The 19,289-nt window shown below is 43.1% G+C and overlaps 1 protein-coding gene across 2 annotated transcripts in view; it reads right to left on the reverse strand.

Annotated features, from left to right (window-relative positions):
• fam193b (family with sequence similarity 193 member B) overlaps positions 1-18,165 on the reverse strand; it is a 64,929-nt gene extending 46,764 nt beyond the window's left edge. For both annotated transcript variants that reach the window (XM_067996457.1, XM_067996456.1), the window contains exon 1: positions 17,873-18,165. In XM_067996457.1, coding sequence (XP_067852558.1) covers positions 17,873-18,061 — 189 coding nt within the window. In that variant the 5' untranslated portion in view covers positions 18,062-18,165. The remainder of the gene's footprint in view (positions 1-17,872) is intronic.
• Positions 18,166-19,289: the final 1,124 nt, after the last annotated feature.

Raw genomic sequence — 19,289 nt, forward strand, 5'->3', positions numbered from 1 at the left:
AAAAACTTTTTGTTATTGAACATTATAGGAAGTTATCTTTAAAAGAACTGTATGCATTATATGCACTACATTTGGCTGGTAGAAAAAAGCTCCCACATCACTGCAGTCAGTGTAACCACCACACAATGATTAAAAAAGGGGAAAAAAAGTTAAATAACCTATATTCACCTATTAAATATCGCACATAGGGCTCGCATTTCTTTACTTCCTGTTGTCACAATTCTTGGTCACATTTGTGTGTCAATAATCCCCATTCTAAACTGCTATATCAACATCTCCCATTCAATTTTGCTATGTCAACTGTCACAATGCAGTGGCAGTCCTCCCACCAGTATGTGTTTCAAAACTGCAGTGACTAGGCAACACTTCAAGTGCTGTTTCACCAATACTTTGTGCCATATTGCATCACTGTCATTTACTTGGACTTGTATTCTGCAGAGCTATTTATACACTAACATCCTAGTTCCCTCAGTAATCACTGTAATACAACACTGCAAATGTTCAGTCAACTGGCACACCTGAAACTTGCTCCTGTTCCAGATTATCTAATGATAATACACTTCCTCTTAAAATGTTTAGCACCAATACGTATTACCATATATTTCTCAATATTAAATGTCATTTGTCATTCTTCTGCCTAATTACTTCCTCATATCTTGGTATCACCCAGAAGCATTTTACTTTAATGACATTCATGAGGATATCAACAATGAATATCACGAGCCTCAGAACCAATTGCTGAGGGACTTCACCAGTCAGTTTAGAAGGTTGAGGGGTGATCTAATCAAAGTGTTTAAAATGACAAAAGGATTTGATTGGGTAGATACAGAGAAAGTATTTGCTCTGATGGGGGAATCCAGAACAAGGAGGGCACAATCTTAAAATTAGAACTAGGCCATTCAGGAGTGAAATCAGTTAGCACTTTTGCCACACAAAGGGTAGTGGAAATGTGGAACTCTCTCCCCTAAAAGGTCATGGATGCTGGGACAATTGAAATTTTCAAGACTGAGATTGATAGATTTTTTTGTTAGGTAAGGATAGCAAGGGATATGGATCATAGGCATGTAAATAGATTTAATGATCTGATTAAATGGTGGAACACGCTCCAGGAGCTGAACAGCCTATTCCTGTTCCTATGACTGCTGTCTCATTAGAACTATGAACAAAAACTATCCTAAGCTTCCCATCTAACTAGTTCGTTATCCAATTTAAAGTTTCCTCATTGTTTTCACTTTAGCCACAAGTTTCTGCTCATCAACTGCTTCCTGGTAGTAATGTAATTGCAAACTAGTCACATTACTTCCATCCAATGACTCATCTATTGAAAGAACGCCATTAAATGTATTGGGCATGATTCACCTTTCATAAAGCTGTGTGGGATTAATTGCCCTTATTCTTTGCAAATTATATTAAATTGCTTCCTTCATAACAGCCCTATATTTTAGGGCCATATTTTTTTTACTATGTAAATGTCGAGCCAATAACTGGGATGATGCTTCTAATTTTTTTCCCCCAAGTTGGGGGGAGGGACAAAAGTGAAACTATTTGAGATGCTGCTGATAAGTTTACCTAAAAAATATATCTGCTCTTTTTAAAGCTTTGTACCAAGGTGATTGTGCACTGATCAGACTGAGTGAACATATCCAACAGTTTGAGAAAGGTGTAGCACAGGACTATTAGCAATAACCCATTGTTGTGTGGTGTCTCTTTAACCTTTAGTGAAATGATCACTTGCAATGCTAATTGGAGCAATAATCTAAGGGCAGCTGAGCGGGCAGTAATGGCAAATCAACAAGCACTTAGCCAAACAGTGAAAAACTTGATTTTGTTGAGAGCTGAGCATCTTGGACGCCTGAGGAACTCTCGTCAGTATTTGTTCAATGGGAATAAAGAGACAAATTGAAAGTGTGTGGGAAGGTTTCCACCAGGGGGAGGAGGAGTAACGGTATTAAAAAGCTGTGCAATATCTAGCTGATGAATATATGGTGTAGGATACCAGCGCTGCTGAATAATTTTTGCCTGGGCAGCAAACACCATCAGTTAACAGATTAGATAAAGAATATTCTCCCCCAACTTTGTCAAAAAAAATACCCATAACCCCCACTAGCTAGCCTTATAGACTGAGCATGATAAATTGCACACCAAATTGTTACCTCGTTACTTTTATACTTACACCTTTATATTTACTCCAAGCCTCTATTTAACAGTTTACCTTGAGGTATTAACATTATCTACCTAGCTCTATGTGGTTTACGTTTAATTTGCACCATCCCATGTGCCTTCACAGTATACTTTCCAATTTAATCTGCCTTAAAAGTGGGATTATGAATACCAAGTACCTGAATCCAGATGTGTCCCAGTTACTTTTCATGCAACTTACATTTCAAAATAATCCATAAAAGCTCATTTTATCCTCCATTTTCTCAGGTGGGTGAAGGCATCTCCCAGCAAAGCACCAAAGTAAAAAAAAACAGGCTTTCAATTCATAGTCTCAATTAGGGTAGCAGTTGAGTGCTAACGTTCACCTCACCGACCTGGGCTTTGGTTTTGGTGGGGGAGAGGGATAAGAAAAATATGAAATCTCAATTGCTATCCAGTAACACTCCTGGAAAATGCATCTGCATGGACACCAGATGATTTGAACTCCGCCATGGTGTCTACCATGGTTGAATAGTTCACCAACGCTGTCTAAGTTTCTAAGTGTGGCCACTTAAACTAGGCACCAGAGGTCTACTGGTACCAACAGAACAGTAACCTAGCAAGAGTTAGCACCTTCGGGTGACCTGGGGAAAAAAATGGGGTGGGAAGGAAGAGAAAGAAAAGAGAAGAGAAAATAAAAAAAACCACAGATCCCAATGAGACACTTACACAACTCACGTACCCAACTGTGAACACATATGACTTTGATAGTTTGCATGCAACATTAAGCTCCACCCCCTATATTAATATACACTGGGACCTGCACGGCATCCTGTATGTATGTAGCATAAACCAGCTAGTAATTAATAACTCGTTGATAAAATTCTGTTCTGGCTAGAACATTTTACTAGCTAATGACTAATTAATCAAAATGACTATGGCAATGGACTTGCAAACAGTCCTTTGAGCCAACATATAAAAAATGTCTTGCATTAGTCTCTGGTGCAGGGTCTGTGAAAACACTTGCGCAAAAACTTTCCTTTTGCGTGTGGGAGCAGTATGAAACACGTGTACATTCATTATCCACTGCTGAAATACTAAGTGTACTGAGCTCAGTTTAGCACAGTAGTCTGTCTCATCCCACAGTACTGTTAAGTGTACTGGGTGTTCAGCCTGGTAGACCTGTAGTCCTTTGAGCCCTATTAGCAACAGGATGCTTTGCTTATTTAATTCTATAAATAGATTTCAGTTCACAAGTTCAAACTGATGGAAATATTTTCTACATATATACATACACATTTGTAGAGTTGTATTTTACATACCTCTGTTCCCTGCCTGTATAACATACAATGTTTATAAAACACACATTTTCATACATCTAGTGAGATCCATGGCCCAGGACTGCATGTTTATCTCCTGCACATGGAATACACAACTTAAAACATGGGAGATATAAAATTACTGTAATTTCCTACAAGCTGCTAGCAACTTTCAACATAGCCATAACCCGGCCATGACTACCGACGGGTCAGTAGTGATGATTACTGGTACTTCACAACTGAAGTGGGGGGGGTGGAGAACACTTCTGTAAACACAGTATAAAGAAGAGGTAGTTTGCGTAACAGAGGATCCTTGAATAAAGGAGTATCAACAATTTGGTTCCATTTCTCAGAGAAGTCTTCGATTTACCTTAATATGTCATAACATTCATCTGAGGTTGAGCAACCATCTTAGTCAATGTACTATACATCAGTGGCTTTCCACTTCTCTGTGTGGGGACATCCTATAAACACTGGTGCACTCCAGGGAGCCTCTCCCTCTATTCAACCTAACTTACAAAAGACTGTCAACTGCCCAAAAGTATGCAGCAATAGAAATATCATTCTATTAAATCAACCATAAAGAAATCTCATCAACTTGGGGCTCCTAAGATCTTGGGCGCCCAGTTTGCTACACATCCGTTTGGGATTTTCCCGAGGTACTAAACTGCTTATAAGATCAGTGCGAGATATGATGGTATATAGTTGAATCAAAAATCATTTATCCGCTGTGAATTACTGCTGAAACAACATACTGTATCCCAAAATTGCGCATCACATGATGCACTTTCAAAATCAATGAAGGTAATTTCTTAATCCAACCTAGATCACACCAGTAATTGCAATGATTTAATCTTTGCCACAGCTGTTCAACATTTACTGTTGACTCATCCGTTGATTTGGCAGGAGATTCCATCACTCATTAAGTTTACTGTTCTGAGAATACAAAACGTGAAAAACTTTTGTCTGCCCATTTCTACTGCCCTGCAGATGCACACCAGCTCCATGCTGCACTCACCTCATTACAGCAACCATTATCACAGAAAAAAATAGCAATCTTGTGACATTAAGTCCCTAAAGAATAAAGTCATTTTAGCACTCTGTAAGATAAGTCACAATATGGTATAATGAAAGCTCCATTATGCACCCTGGTGCATAATGGAATTGGGAATCCCCAAATGTTGCTCTTGCACACATGGAACAACATTAGGCACAGGAATGAAGAGAAATACAGTACAAATAAACTGAATGTAATCATCTGTTCACTGTGAAACTGATTTAGGTCAGGCAAGAGAAAATTGATGTTGGTTGGCTGTGCTACAAGACGACATTCCACAAAATTCAGGATGGCATTAATGGAGGTTTCATACATAAACAAGGTACACACTGGAACTTAGTAAGTTTCCGGAAAAATAACTACCATGTAAACTGAGCCGACATAACCTGGGCCCTTCTTGTCTTTTTTGGTAGCTTATCAATCTCCTATACGAAAATTAATTGAAACCTACAACTACTATGCATGTTAATAACAGCACAATCAGCTTATCCACAAAAAATTCATTAGATGAATAAGGTGGGTGAACCACCTGTTGCCCCCCCCCCCATGTATCTCTTCTCCCTTGCCCTCACTGTCATCATTTTCTCTACCACCTCTCACTAGAACTGATGAATATCAACACAGAAATCTTTCTCAATTTCAACAGATTGATACCAAATGCATTTCAGTGGATGGAAAGTTCTGCCTCCCCTGAGAAAACACTTGACAACAACAGCTGAACTGAACCCACACAAGTTCCACTAATGAGTGGTCCTTCAACCATCTGCCATTTGGTTAATCCCAACACAGTCGGTACCTCAAGCATAGAACATTGCTCCAATACCTGATTTTTTTTCCAAAACATTTGGTTGCAGAAGACATTTATTGTTGAGTTTTAACAACAGATAAAGTATTGAGTTGAAAAGCTCTCATTCAGGAACTAAAATCGCACAAGTCTGTGAGCTGTTAAGTGTGTTGCAATGTTGCTGTCCAAATACACCCACCATGTGCATGAACAACGTTGTCTTCACACCTTCATTTGGGAAAGTAAAACAGCATTTGTGTGCATCTCAACTCTTGTAGTACACTAGTCAACGGGTACGGTAGCATAGTGGTTACGTTACTGGACGAGTAATCCAGAGGCCTGGACTAATAATCCGGAGTCATGAGTTCAAATCCCGCCACGGCAGAGGGGAATTTAAATTCAATAAAAAATCTGGAATTAAAATACTACCGGATTGTCGTAAAAACCTCTCTGGTTCACTAATGTCCTTTAGGGAAGGAAACCTGCCGTCCTTACCCGGTCTGGCCTATATGTGACTCCAGACCCACAGCAATGTGGTTGATTCTTAACTGCCCTCTGAACTGGCCTAGCAAGCCACTCAGTTGTAAAATCTCCCTACGAAAAGTCCTAAGAATAAAACCAGACGAACCACTAGGCACAGGACAGGACAACGGCAAACCAAGCCCAGTCGACCCTGCAAAGTCCTCCTCACTAACATCTGGGGACTTGTGCCAAAATTGGGACAGCTGTCCCACAGACTAATCAAGCAACAGCCTGACATAGCCATACTCACAGAATCATACCTTTCAGCCAATGTCCCAGACTCTTCCATCACCATCCCTGGGTATGTCCTGTCCCACCAGCAGGACAGGCCCACCAGAGGTGGCGGTACAGTGATATACAGTCCTCAACATTGACTCTGGACCCCATGAAATCTCATGGCATCAGGTCAAACATGGGCAAGGAAACCTCCTGCTGATTACCACCTACTGTCCTCCCTCAGCTGATGAATCAGTCCTCCTCCATGTTGAGCACCACTTGGAGGAAGCACTGAGGGCAGCAAGGACACAAAATGTACTCTGGGTGGGGGACTTCAATGTCCATCACCAAGAGTGGCTCGGTAGCACCACCACTGATCCGAGCTGGCCGAGTCCTGAAGGACATAGCTGCCAGACTGGGCTGCGGCAGGTGGTGAGCGAACCAACACGAGGGAAAAACTTACTTGACCTCGTCCTCACCAATCTACCTGTCGCAAATGCATCTGTCCGTGACAGTATTGGTGGGAGTGACCACCACACAGTCCTCGTGGAGACGAAGTCCCGGTCTTTGCACTGAGGACACCATCCAACGTGTTGTGTGGCACTACCACCGTGCTAAATGGGATAGATTCAGAACAGATCTAGCAGCACAAAACTGGGCATCCATGAGGCACTGTGGGCCATCAGCAGCAGAATAGTATTCCAGCACAATATGTAAACTCATGGCCCGGCATATTCCTCACTCCACCAGGGGATCAACCCTGGTTCAATGAAGAGTGTAGAAGAGCATGCCAGGAGCAGCACCAGGCGTACCTAAAAACGAGGTGCCATCTTGGTGATGCTACAACTCAGGACTACATGCATGCTAAACAGCGGAAGCAACATGCTATAGACAGGGCTAAGCGATTCCACAACCAACGGATCAGATTAAAGCTCTGCAGTCCTGCCACATCCAGTCGTGAATGGTGGTGGACAATTAAACAACTAATAGGAGGAGGCTCTGCAAACATCCCCATCCTCAATAATGGCGGAATCCAGCACGTGAGTGCAAAAGACAAGGCTGAAGCGTTTGCAACCATCTTCAGCCACAAGTGCCGAGTGGATGATCCATCTCAGCCTCCTCCCAATATCCCCACCATCACAGAAGCCAGTCTTCAGCCAATTCAATTCACTTCTCGTGATATCAAGAAACGGCTGAGTGCACTGGATACAGTAAAGGCTATGAGCCCCGACAACATCCCAGCTGTAGTGCGGAAGACTTGTGCTCCAGAACTAGCCGCGCCTCTAGCCAAGCTGTTCCAGTACAGCAAAAACACTGGCATCTACCAGACAATGTGGAAAATTGCCCAGGTATGTCCTGTCCACAAAAAGCAGGACAAATCCAATCCGGTCAATTACCGCCCCATCAGTCTATTCTCAATCATCAGCAAAGTGATGGAAGGTGTCGTCGACAGTGCTATCAAGCGGCACTTACTCACAAATAACCTGCTCACCGATGCTCAGTTTGGGTTCCGCCAGGACCACTCGGCTCCAGACCTCATTACAGCCTTGGTCCAAAAATGGGCAAGAGAGCTGAATTCCAAAGGTGAGGTGAGAGTGACTGCCCGTGACATTAAGGCAGCATTTGACCGAGTGTGGCACCAAGGAGCACTAGTAAAATTGAAGTCAATGGGAATCAGGGGGAAAACTTTCCAGTGGTTGGAGTCATACCTAGCACAAAGGAAGATGGTAGTGGTTGTTGGAGGCCAATCATCTCAGCCCCAGGACATTGCTGCAGGAGTTCCTCAGGGCAGAGTCCTAGGCTCAACCTCTTCAGCTGCTTCATCAATGACCTTCCCTCCATCATAAGGTCAGAAATGGGGATGTTTGCTGATGATTGCACAGTGTTCAGTTCCATTCGCAGCCCCTCAAATAATGAAGCAGTCCGAGCCCGCATGCAGCAAGACCTGGACAACATCCAGGCTTGGGCTCATAAGTGGCAAGTAACATTCGCACCAGACAAGTGCCAGGCAATGACCATCTCCAACAAGAGAGAATCTAACCACCTCCCCTTGACATTCAACGGCATTACCATCGCCGAATCCCCCACCATCAACATCCTGGGGGTCACCATTGACCAGAAACTTAACTGGACCAGCCATATAAATACTGTGGCTACGAGAGCCGGTCAGAGGCTGGGTATTCTGCGGCGAGTGACTCACCTCCTAACTCCCCAAAGCCTTTCCATCATCTACAAGACACAAGTCAGGAGTGTGATGGAATACTCTCCACTTGCTTGGATGAGTGCAGCTCCATCAACACTCAAGAAGTTCGACACCATCCAGGACAAAGCAGCCCGCTTGATCGGCACCCCATCCACCACCCTAAACATTCACTCCCTTCACCACCGGCGCACAGTGGCTGCAGTGTGTACCATCCACAGGATGCACTGCAGCAACTCGCCAAGGCTTCTTCGACAGCTCCTCCCAAACCCGCGACCTCTACCACCTAGAAGGACAAGAGCAGCAGGCACATGGGAACAACACCACCTGCACGTTCCCCTTCAAGTCACACACCATCCCGACTTGGAAATATATCACCGTTCCTTCATCGTCGCTGGGTCAAAATCCTGGAACTCCCTTCCTACCAGCACTGTGGGAGAACCGTCACCACACGGACTGCAGCGGTTCAAGAAGGCGGCTCACCACCACCTTCTCAAGGGCAATTAGGGATGGGCAATAAATGCCGGCCTTGCCAGCGACGCCCACATCCCATGAACAAATGAAAAAAACTACTTGCTACTAAATGAAATATTTTATCAGGATGGATGTCAGGCATTGTAAGTTGAATATCTTATTATGGGAAAACAGGCCTGATATCCCGAAAACACCCATTACAGTATGATCAACAGGGATTGATCTGAAATCTGTTCTCTCCTTGCCATTAAAAATCCCAATCAAAGTCAGCTCGACCCAATTCAGGGGCAATTTGGACAGCTGAATCGCCCCAGTCCAGTTGAAACACTCCTCCTCCACCACTCATTGCTTGGGCCACCATGGACTATGTGAACAAAAATGTAAACATCAGCATGCGGACCAATATTGCACACACACATCTGATGCAAACACACATCTGATGCAAACACATTTACAGATCGACTATAAAAATAACAGAAGTACACCAATTTTAAAATAATGCAGTTGTACTTGAACAACCTGGTCTAATTCAAACACTGAGTCAACATTAGGTTACAAGGTCTCTCTAGAGACTGTGCATACAATACACCAACCGTACTTTAGCATTCTGGAATCCAAATATACACATGATAGCATGATACAGATTTTGGTTGAGCATCACTAATGAACCACTAATCTAACAACTCCCTTTGTGAAGAAGCTAATCTTTCAGGGGTCACACTATTGGGCTCTGTAAATTATGCACAATGTTATTCTTTTCTTAAAATCTTCACTTTCCAAACAAACTGATGGTTAAGATCATTTCAGCATTTGTTTCAATTAATTAGTTATTCTGTTGAATGCCCAAACCAAATCCAGCAGGCTCAAAACAATTACCTGCAGGTGATTATTTCTGAGTATGAAAGAAATCCACTCAAATTATTGTTTCTACCCTCCCCTGCTGATCATTAGACACCACCCACTGTACAACCACCCTCACACACAACATAAATAGCACATACCAAGTTACTTCCTTCCTTGTACGTTAGATCTGTTGCCAGCAGTCACTCTGCAAAGTTTGGTTTGGTTTTCAAGATACACACTAGGACTAGTGCATGGTGCACTGAAGTAGAAACAAGTTGCATCATAGAGTGGGAGGACCTCTGACCGAGCAGCAATTTGCTGGTTTCAGCCAAGTCGTCAGAGGTTGGAAGGTGCTGCAAAAAGGCCAGATGCTCAACCACAAAAATGCACGGTCATCACTGATTTTTCTTCACATTGACGGAGGGCCTTGAGGATGTATCTATCCCATGCTTTCAGTGGAGATGGTACATGTTTTGGCAAGACTCAGAAGGTAGACTCAACGGCAATTGATACTAGCTCAATTGCTGAATTTAAATGTGAGATAGATAGCTTTTTGGCAACCAAAGGTATTAAGGGATATGGGCCAAAGGCAGGTATATGGAGCTAGATCACAGATCAGCCATGATCTTATCAAATGGCGGAGCAGGCACGAGGGGCTGAATGGCCTACTCCTGTTCCTTTGTTCCTAGAGAAATAAAAACTTGCACAAAATCAAAGTTTAGATTGAGCAATTACCAAGAATTGACACTTGTACTTAACAGTGCTCAAAATTTAAAAAGGCAGAGCTCTTAGCTCAGAAGCAACAATTCAATCACATCCTTGTGGACAAGATAAATGTAGCCTTTATATCGACTTTGGGGGAAAAAAATAAAAATGTAATGCACTTTTACCCCTTGCAAAACATTTCACTGCCTGAACAACAACCTTAATTTTGGTCCCTAAAAGACTGGCTATTTAACTGAAACTAATCTCGGTATTCAGAGCTAAAGGTAGTGAAATCAAACTTATGGTCTCTGATTTGATGTTACCAATCCAGTCCAAAATTTGAGAGACAGCAAACCAATTTGGATATAGTTGACCAGGTACCAACTATACACCAATACTTTGTCCCAGACTAACTTTGCGTCACCATCCCATCACTAGGTAAAACCCACACCTGCCTCGTACTTTGGAACATCAATCCATGGTGCAACAGCAGAGGAATATTGGTTTGATCTCCAATCTCAGAGTTCTTAACTGTAAGAAGTTGTTAAGCAGAAGCCAGGCACTCTCTAACAGCTAGAGAAGAAAAAAACCCAGGTGATTCATTCCCATGTTGCGGTCACACATTCCAGCAACTGACTCAGGCAAGCACTGGCAGCGGTCTGAAAGCAGGACAACATGATGAACAAGTGATTTAACATAGCACAATAAGGCAAAAACCTCAAGGCAGCTACGGGGCATTCTTGTAGGTGTAGGTCAGTGCCAGTCAGGTCCTCCAATCATCAACACACTCATTTTAATCAGGTGCTTATTTTGAAGTGCCACTCTTCCATGTCTCTCTGCCAACCTTACAGTAAGGGAAGTTACCAGCTGGTCTTACAGTCAGGAATGGCTGTACTGCAGCACTGTTTAAAATTAAGAGTCTCAATTCAAGTTCCAATCGATAAAGCACAGCTTAACTTATAGGCTCATTCTACACCCCACTCTAGGGCATTTTTAAAAAATGAGAGTTTGAATTCAAATGTCTGGACAAAACGTGTTGAGTCTGCGAGACCAGCTGCTTTGGTAACCAGCTGGTGTTACAGTCAGCAAGCATACAGCTCCACATCACTCACTGATTAAAATACCAGAGAGTAGAGATGCTGCTGGGGAAGAATGCTGCAAAAACTGTGCTGTGGTGTCAAAATTGCAGGATGCTGCACCTTGACAAATCACTTGCCTTAACTATAGCACACATGTGGCATTGGCAAATTTAAATAGAAACCCAACCTGGATCTCAGTAGCTCAATTCAACAGTTACACAGCACCAGGTAAAAACCACATCCAACCTGAAACAGACCAATCTATTAATACTAAGTTTCAACAATGATCTTGCCACACATCAATTCTGTGCATACTACAACGCAGGCCCAGAGGTTTTAACCCACCCAGAGAGGGGAACCCACTCTGGCAGAGGCTTTACGCAGGATTTAAAAATCAAGATGGTGGGGAGTGTAATTATTCAATTTAATGTACAAAATGAATTTTTGTATGCATAATGCAGAAGAATTTTACACAGATACTCACAAGTCAGCAAACAAAGCTGTCCCCATTTAGATGCAGACAGCAACCTGACTGTCAGACAACCTGGATTTGTTACCAACAGTCATCCTAACCCTTTGTCATGGGGCTAAGAGGCAAATAACTGCCACATTCTCTGTTTAAATAGAATGCTAATTCAGGACAGCAAAGCTGGCTACATTAGACTTATAGGATACCATCTCCCTACCATAAACAGACATAGAATCATAGAAGTTTACAACATGGAAACAGGCCCTTCGGCCCAACATGTCCATGTCGCCCAGTTTATACCACTAAGCTAGTCCCAATTGCCTGCACTTGGCCCATATCCCTCTATACCCATCTTACCCATGTAACTGTCCAAATGCTTTTTAAAAGACAAAATTGTACCCGCCTCTACTACTGCCTCTGGCAGCTCGTTCCAGACACTCACCACCCTTTGAGTGAAAAAATTGCCCCTCTGGACCCTTTTGTATCTCTCCCCTCTCACCTTAAATCTATGCCCCCTCGTTATAGACTCCCCTACCTTTGGGAAAAGATTTTGACTATCTACCTTATCTATGCCCCTCATTATTTTATAGACTTCTATAAGATCACCCCTAAACCTCCTACTCTCCAGGGAAAAAAGTCTCAGTCTATCCAACCTCCCCCTATAAGTCAAACCATCAAGTCCCGGTAGCATCCTAGTAAATCTTTTCTGCACTCTTTCTAGTTTAATAATATCCTTTCTATAATAGGGTGACCAGAACTGTACACAGTATTCCAAGTGTGGCCTTACCAATGTCTTGTACAACTTCAACAAGACATCCCAACTCCTGTATTCAATGTTCTGACCAATGAAACCAAGCATGCCGAATGCCTTCTTCACCACCCTATCCACCTGTGACTCCAGTTTCAAGGAGCTATGAACCTGTACTCCTAGATCTCTTTGTTCTATAACTCTCCCCAACGCCCTACCATTAACGGAGTAGGTCCTGGTCCAATTCGATCTACCAAAATGCATCACCTCACATTTATCTAAATTAAACTCCATCTGCCATTCATCGGCCCACTGGCCCAATTTATCAAGATCCCGTTGCAATCCTAGATAACCTTCTTCATTGTCCACAATGCCACCAATCTTGGTGTCATCTGCAAACTTACTAACCATTCCTCCTAAATTCTCATCCAAATCATTAATATAAATAACAAATAACAGCGGACCCAGCACCGATCCCTGAGGCACACCGCTGTTCACAGGCCTCCAGTCTGAAAAACAACCCTCTACAACCACCCTCTGTCTTCTGTCGTCAAGCCAATTTTGTATCCATTTGGCTACCTCACCTTGGATCCCGTGAGATGGCACATTCAAAGCATGACCACAATATCAGGGAAATATCTAAATTCAGTATATCAATTTATTATTCCTTTACCAGTTTTATTGACTTGGCTAAAGTTTATAGAAGTCATCTATTTTCATTAGCTTGTTAATGTCACTTTAATAAAGTATAGCAAATAAGATGGGACAAGCATGAAGCCAGTACACAGCATGGTATGATATGGGTCACACTCACAATCGTCCAACCCCTGAAATTACCTCTTAGTCTCGTTTCCATGATGATGAGGATGAGACCAAAAGTGCTTCAAACTAGGGATGAGGGGAAAGAGTATCGGAATATACAGGATCAGAAATATTATGGTCCATCAGGCTGATCTCAAAGTCCAGAAAATACCATACACCACTCCATATTTTCCTTAAAACCATGACAATGTTGCACACCTCTCTCAGTATCCAGTTATAGAACAGCCCAGAGGCCTGGGAACAGGTCTGCAGCCTGCATGGCTGGTTTAAGTACATGTCACAAGAACTTAACTTAAGAGAATCTTACCAGAGCAAAAAGAAAATCTTTTATCGTTTTGCAAAATTTTCAATTACAAGTTACTGCTTTGAACTCATTAATTTTCCAACATCCATAACCAGACAACTAGAGCGACTGGCCTCTTATTTCCAGCCACAAGTACTGACTTGAAATAATTCCTGAAAAATTCACTGACGGATTTTCATGTGTATTTGTCCCTATGGTCACTCCGGTTATCATGCCCTGTGTGCCTTGACATTCAATATGCTGTTTGCCATTTGTTTGGTAACCTAAAAGCAACGCTGATGTCAAATGACTCGCTATTGTTGGGAGAGGGGAGGGGGTGATAGAGAGGAGAAAGAAGTTTCTGCATAAACCACATTTTTTATTGTAAACTTTTAATATATTATAGAATCCAAACCTGTGGTTTAAATGAATTCCAGATTTGGGAATTATGTTTTCCTGGAATCCATATCAGGAAGGATGTTACAAGTTCAACCAACTGGCTCCAAGGTTTAATCTTCCATCTGCACATTTTACATTCTGCCAGTCCAAGGTGGCAGCTCTCATCGGGTATTTTGTCCAAATAGTATCAATGTGGGGGGGATGAGAGGGGCAGAAAGATGAAAGATTTTGCAGATTCATGGTCCACCTGCTTAAGATGTCAGCCATGGCTCAGTGGTAGCACCTGAGTCAGTAGGCCTCTCGACCCTTCCACTGCCTCTGATTTGTCATACTGCATGTCCGACATCGAATACTGGATGAGCAGAAATTTCCTCCGATTAAATACTGGGAAGACCAAAGCCATTGTCTTCATTCCCCGCCACAAACTCTGTTTCCTGGCCACAAACTCCATCCCTCTGCCTGGTCAATTTCTGGGGCTGAACCAGACCATTCACAACCATGGTGTCCTATCTGACCCTGACCCCCCCCCCACCACCCCACCATATCCACTCCATCACCAAGACCTCCTACTTCAACTTCCGTGTCATTGCCCATCTCTGCCCCTGCCTCAGCTCATCTGCAGCTGAAACTATCATCCAGGTCTGTTACCTCTAGACTCGAATGTTCCAATGCCCCACCTTGCACCCTCCGTAAACTTGAGCTCATCCAAACTCTGTTGCCCGTATCCTAATTCTCACCTGTTCACCCATCAGCTCTATGTTCACTGACCTACATTTGCCCCGGTCCAGGAATACCTCGATTTTAAAATTCTCATCCTTTTTTACAAATCCCTCCATGGCTTTGCCCCTCCCTATCTCTGTAACCTCCTCCAGCCTTACCACCCTCCGTGATCTCAGCACTCCAATTCTTGCCTCTTGCGCATCCCCGATTTTCACAGCTCCACCATTGGCGGCCGTGCCTTCAGCTGCCTGGGCCCCAAGCTCTGGAATTCCCTCCCTAAACCTCTCCAGCTCGCTCTCCTCCTTTAAGAGGCACCTTAAAACCTACCAAGCTTTTCTAATATCTCTGTGGCTCGCTGTCAAATTTTGTTTGATAATGTTTGATAATGTTCCTGTTAAGCACTTTGGGACGTTTTACTACATTAAAGGCGCTATATAAATGTGAGTTGTTGTTGTTGTTGTTGTTGTTGTTGTTGTTGTACTAGAGAGACTTGTGCCCAAAATCTAAGCTGGCACTCCAGTGCAGTACTACACTGTCGAAGGTGCCATCTTTCGGATGAGACGTTAAACCGAGTCTTCGTCTGCCCTTGTCAGGTGGACATAAAAGATCCAATGGCACTACTTTGAAGAGCAGGGAGTTCTCCCTGGTGCCCTGGCCAACATCTACACCTCAACCAACATACTAAAAACAGATGATCTGGTCATTATCTCATCGTTGTTTGTGGGACCTTGCTGTGCGCAAATTGGCTGCCACGTTTCCTACATTACAACTGTGACTACACTTCAAAAGTATTTTACTGGCTGTAAAGCACTTTGGGATGTCCTGAAAGGCGCTGTATGAATGCAAGTTCTTTCTTTCTTTCAACCAACTGTCAAGTTTAAAACTAATACCATCACACACACGTAATTTTATGCATCAACAACTTACAATACCTGCTGAGAATTAGAGGGCCAGTATCCCTCAGTCTTCACACTGAAATTCTATCAATTATGGAGGTTCACTGCAGAATTCAGCATCGTCACTACCTGCAGATACCAATACTGCTCGTCTTTCAGCTATATTGAAAGACTGCAGAACTCCTTAACTACTAAGAAGGTCAAATGAATGGAGCTGTACAGGGAAGGGGGAGGAAGGAAAGGCACAGAGCAGAGAGTTTGAATGGCATCAACTCATTGCTGACACTTGCTGATCTATTAACACTTCATCCAATAGCACTAAGTTTCATTTCTTTGACAACCTCATCTCTGATCAATTGTACAAATATCTACAGCCACCTGTCAGTTTTCTGGTTTTCACTGGAGCTGCTTTGATCATAGAAGTTAGAAAGGCAACAGTGAGGCACAGCTAAGATGATCAGGACATGGCCAGAAAAGGAAGGACAGGACAGAGAACCCAAGAAGATGGAGGAGTTAAAATCAAATGAAAACAATAAATAGCAGAGACCACAGCAAAGTTGGACAAAGCCTAAAGAAAATAAATGAAAATAAGCCACTGATAGAAAATACACAAGACAGCAAGAAAATAAAAACAGAAAGCCACAAGAACAAAAGATACCAGCCAAAGGAAGGGAATCAAAAAAGACAAACCCCAACTCATACTGAAATCGGCTATGACAAGTGAAACATCACCTCAGGTTCATGTCAGGCCAAGTTTGAGACACTGGATGCATTCCATTCATGGACCTACACTGTTCATTACTCACAGCTGAAGAGGAAATTTTAATATACTACAATATATCCACCACCATATTTACAATCGCTCCAGAGAAGCAGTATACAACATTTTACCTGGTCTGTTTGAGGCTCCATTTATGGCATTGCACCCCTTTAAAAGGAGGCTATGTACACACATGATTTCAATACGTTTACTGGGATACCATGCAGCACTACATGCTGTCCATAAGCAAGGACATTTGTAAGAAAGAAATATTTATTAGACAACTGGTAATGCCCATCACACTATTATTTACCACTGCATGTTAACACCCAAGTGAACATGGAGAAGTAAAAACAAAAAACTATTAATGCTCCAAATTCAAAATTAAAACAAACTCTAGAAAGACAGCATTGAATAATCAGTGTCTGTAGGAACAAATGATTAATATTCAAGTACAGACCTTCATTAGAATTGATGATGCAGCTCTGAAAAGCCAAACCCAAAACATCAAACTGCCTTCCATTTTCAGATGCTGATCAACCTGCTATGCATTTACAACCTTTTGTGTTTTTATTTCTTATCATGGATATCATGTTCTGTCAATCCAAAGCAGCATGCTTTGCAGGGCTCAAAATCCACAGTTCTATTAGAAATAATCCAAACCTGCAGTGCATTGAAAGGGCCCAATTCATTTAGTAACTGACTGATAATCAGAAGAGACTATCCTGCTCAAGCCAACCTAAAACATCACAATAATGTAACAGTAAGTAAGGCTATTCCACTAAACTACATTTATCAACACCCGATGGGCAAGAATGCTCCACTGGTCAAACTGATGACGATAGGAATGACCACTGAGTGGACCAATGAACACATCTCATCGCTATGCCTGTTTGTACTTTACAAGTTGAAAGACACACCTTGTGCACTTGGTACAGAGAGTACAGTTGCAGTTTCTATGATTTTTGCAGACCAATAGTTTTTACGCAGGACAGACTGCCACCGGTTACTTGCACTAGTACATCTACTTATTATCATAAACCCTTCAGCTAACAGCATTTGAAGGAATAACATTAATTATAAACATATAATAATATTCAAGACTTAAAACGGTGAAGTGGTTTAAAAGGTACAATGTTGAGCAGCATCGTTTCCATTTGCAGCAGGTAGATACGGGTTCTCTCCATCAGTTAACAGACTAGTCCTGGCCCTGACCCCAGCCTCAGGCATTCAATGGAGACCCCCCAGCTGCCCAGCAGCTGACAGCCTGCCCAAATCCGCGTTCCCATCACAAAATCATCAACACTGAAAGAAATTTTAAAATGCTGCTAAACTGCGGCCCGGGGGGGTGCTGCTCGCCGCAATCCACAACCCATCCCAACGACACACGGCCCCTCCTGCTCTTCTCTCCTCTCCTCAGGGCTCTCTGCTCTTTACCTGCTCCCCGGCCCAGCCTGGGCCCGTCCCCGGCTCCGGCTGCTCGCTGTGCGCCGGACTCGGCGCCTCCTCAGCCGGACTGGGGCTGCGGCTCTCTCCCGGGACCGCGCTGGTGCTGCCGTTGTTGCCGGATCCCCGTTTGTTCTTCTTCCTTCGACCGGCGACGCGTTTCTCCTCGGCGCAGCTCATCCTCGCTCCGGTTTACTCCCGCTCGGATCCGGTTTCACTCACTCTGCCCGAGGCTCCGCCACAGACCGCTCGCGCTCCAGGGAAACAGAATCCAATATGGCGGACAACGGGGACTGAGTGAGAGAGAGGGGGGGGGGGGGGGGGAGCGGGCAGGGCAGATGTCATCCGGAAGCAGGCAAGAAAAAGGCAACCCTATCTGTCACAAGCTAATGTTGTGCCGAGGCGCCATCTTTCATGCAGGCAGCAGGTGGCTCCATCCAGCTGCAGTTTTTGTCAGTGCTTTAAATTAAGCATACATACATACATAGAGATGCATAGATTACAACACAGAAACATTCAGTCCAAATCTGCATTTATATGCAGCAAATAGTCCTAATCACATTTACCTGTTTCCATAATCCTTTATCCCTCTTTTCATTCAGCCACCAATCAAATCTAATCTTGAATGTTGACATAATTTCTATCTCAACTACTAACCCTGGAGGTAATTCCACAGCCTCACAACTCCGTGTAAAGAGGTTTCTCCTGCCCCACTTCTATATTTTTTACATTTAATCTTGCCCCTTGTTCTTGACCCATCAACTACTGGAAGCAGTTCTGACGAAAGGTCTTTGACCTGAAACGTTAACTCTGTTTCTTTCTCCACAGATGCTGCCTCACTCGCTGAGCTTTTCCAGCATTTTCTGTTTTTATTTCAGATTTCCAGCATCCGCAGTATTTTGCTCTTGTTTTAACTACTGGAAGCAGTCAGCTTCTATCTATCCTGCCCCATCCTTTCATAATTTTAATTTCTATCAAATCACTCTGTTATCTGCATTGTTCTGACAAGAATAGCCCCAATTTTTCAAGTCTTTCTCCGTATTTATATTTCCTCATACCAGGCAGCGTCCAAGTGAATCTGCATCGTACCCTGTCTAAAGCCTTAATTGCCTTCTGACAGTATGGAGCCCAATACTGCACAAGACCTGAGATCTTATTACAGGCTTATCATTACCTCTTAACGTTTACATTCTATGACTCTTGTGATAAAACCTAGAATTCCATTAGGTTTTTTCATAGCCTTATCAGCCTAACCTGTCCTTCAATTAGGTGTCAGCTGTGGCTCAGCGGAAGCACTTTTGCCTCTGAGTCAGAAGGATTTGGGTTCAAATCCCACTCCTGAGACTTGAGTACAAAATCTAGGTTGACACTCCAGTACAGCGCTGAGGGAGAGCTGCACTGTCAGAGG

This window comes from Heptranchias perlo, chromosome 14 (assembly GCF_035084215.1).
Source record: "Heptranchias perlo isolate sHepPer1 chromosome 14, sHepPer1.hap1, whole genome shotgun sequence".
Classification (NCBI taxonomy): Eukaryota; Metazoa; Chordata; class Chondrichthyes; order Hexanchiformes; family Hexanchidae; genus Heptranchias; species Heptranchias perlo.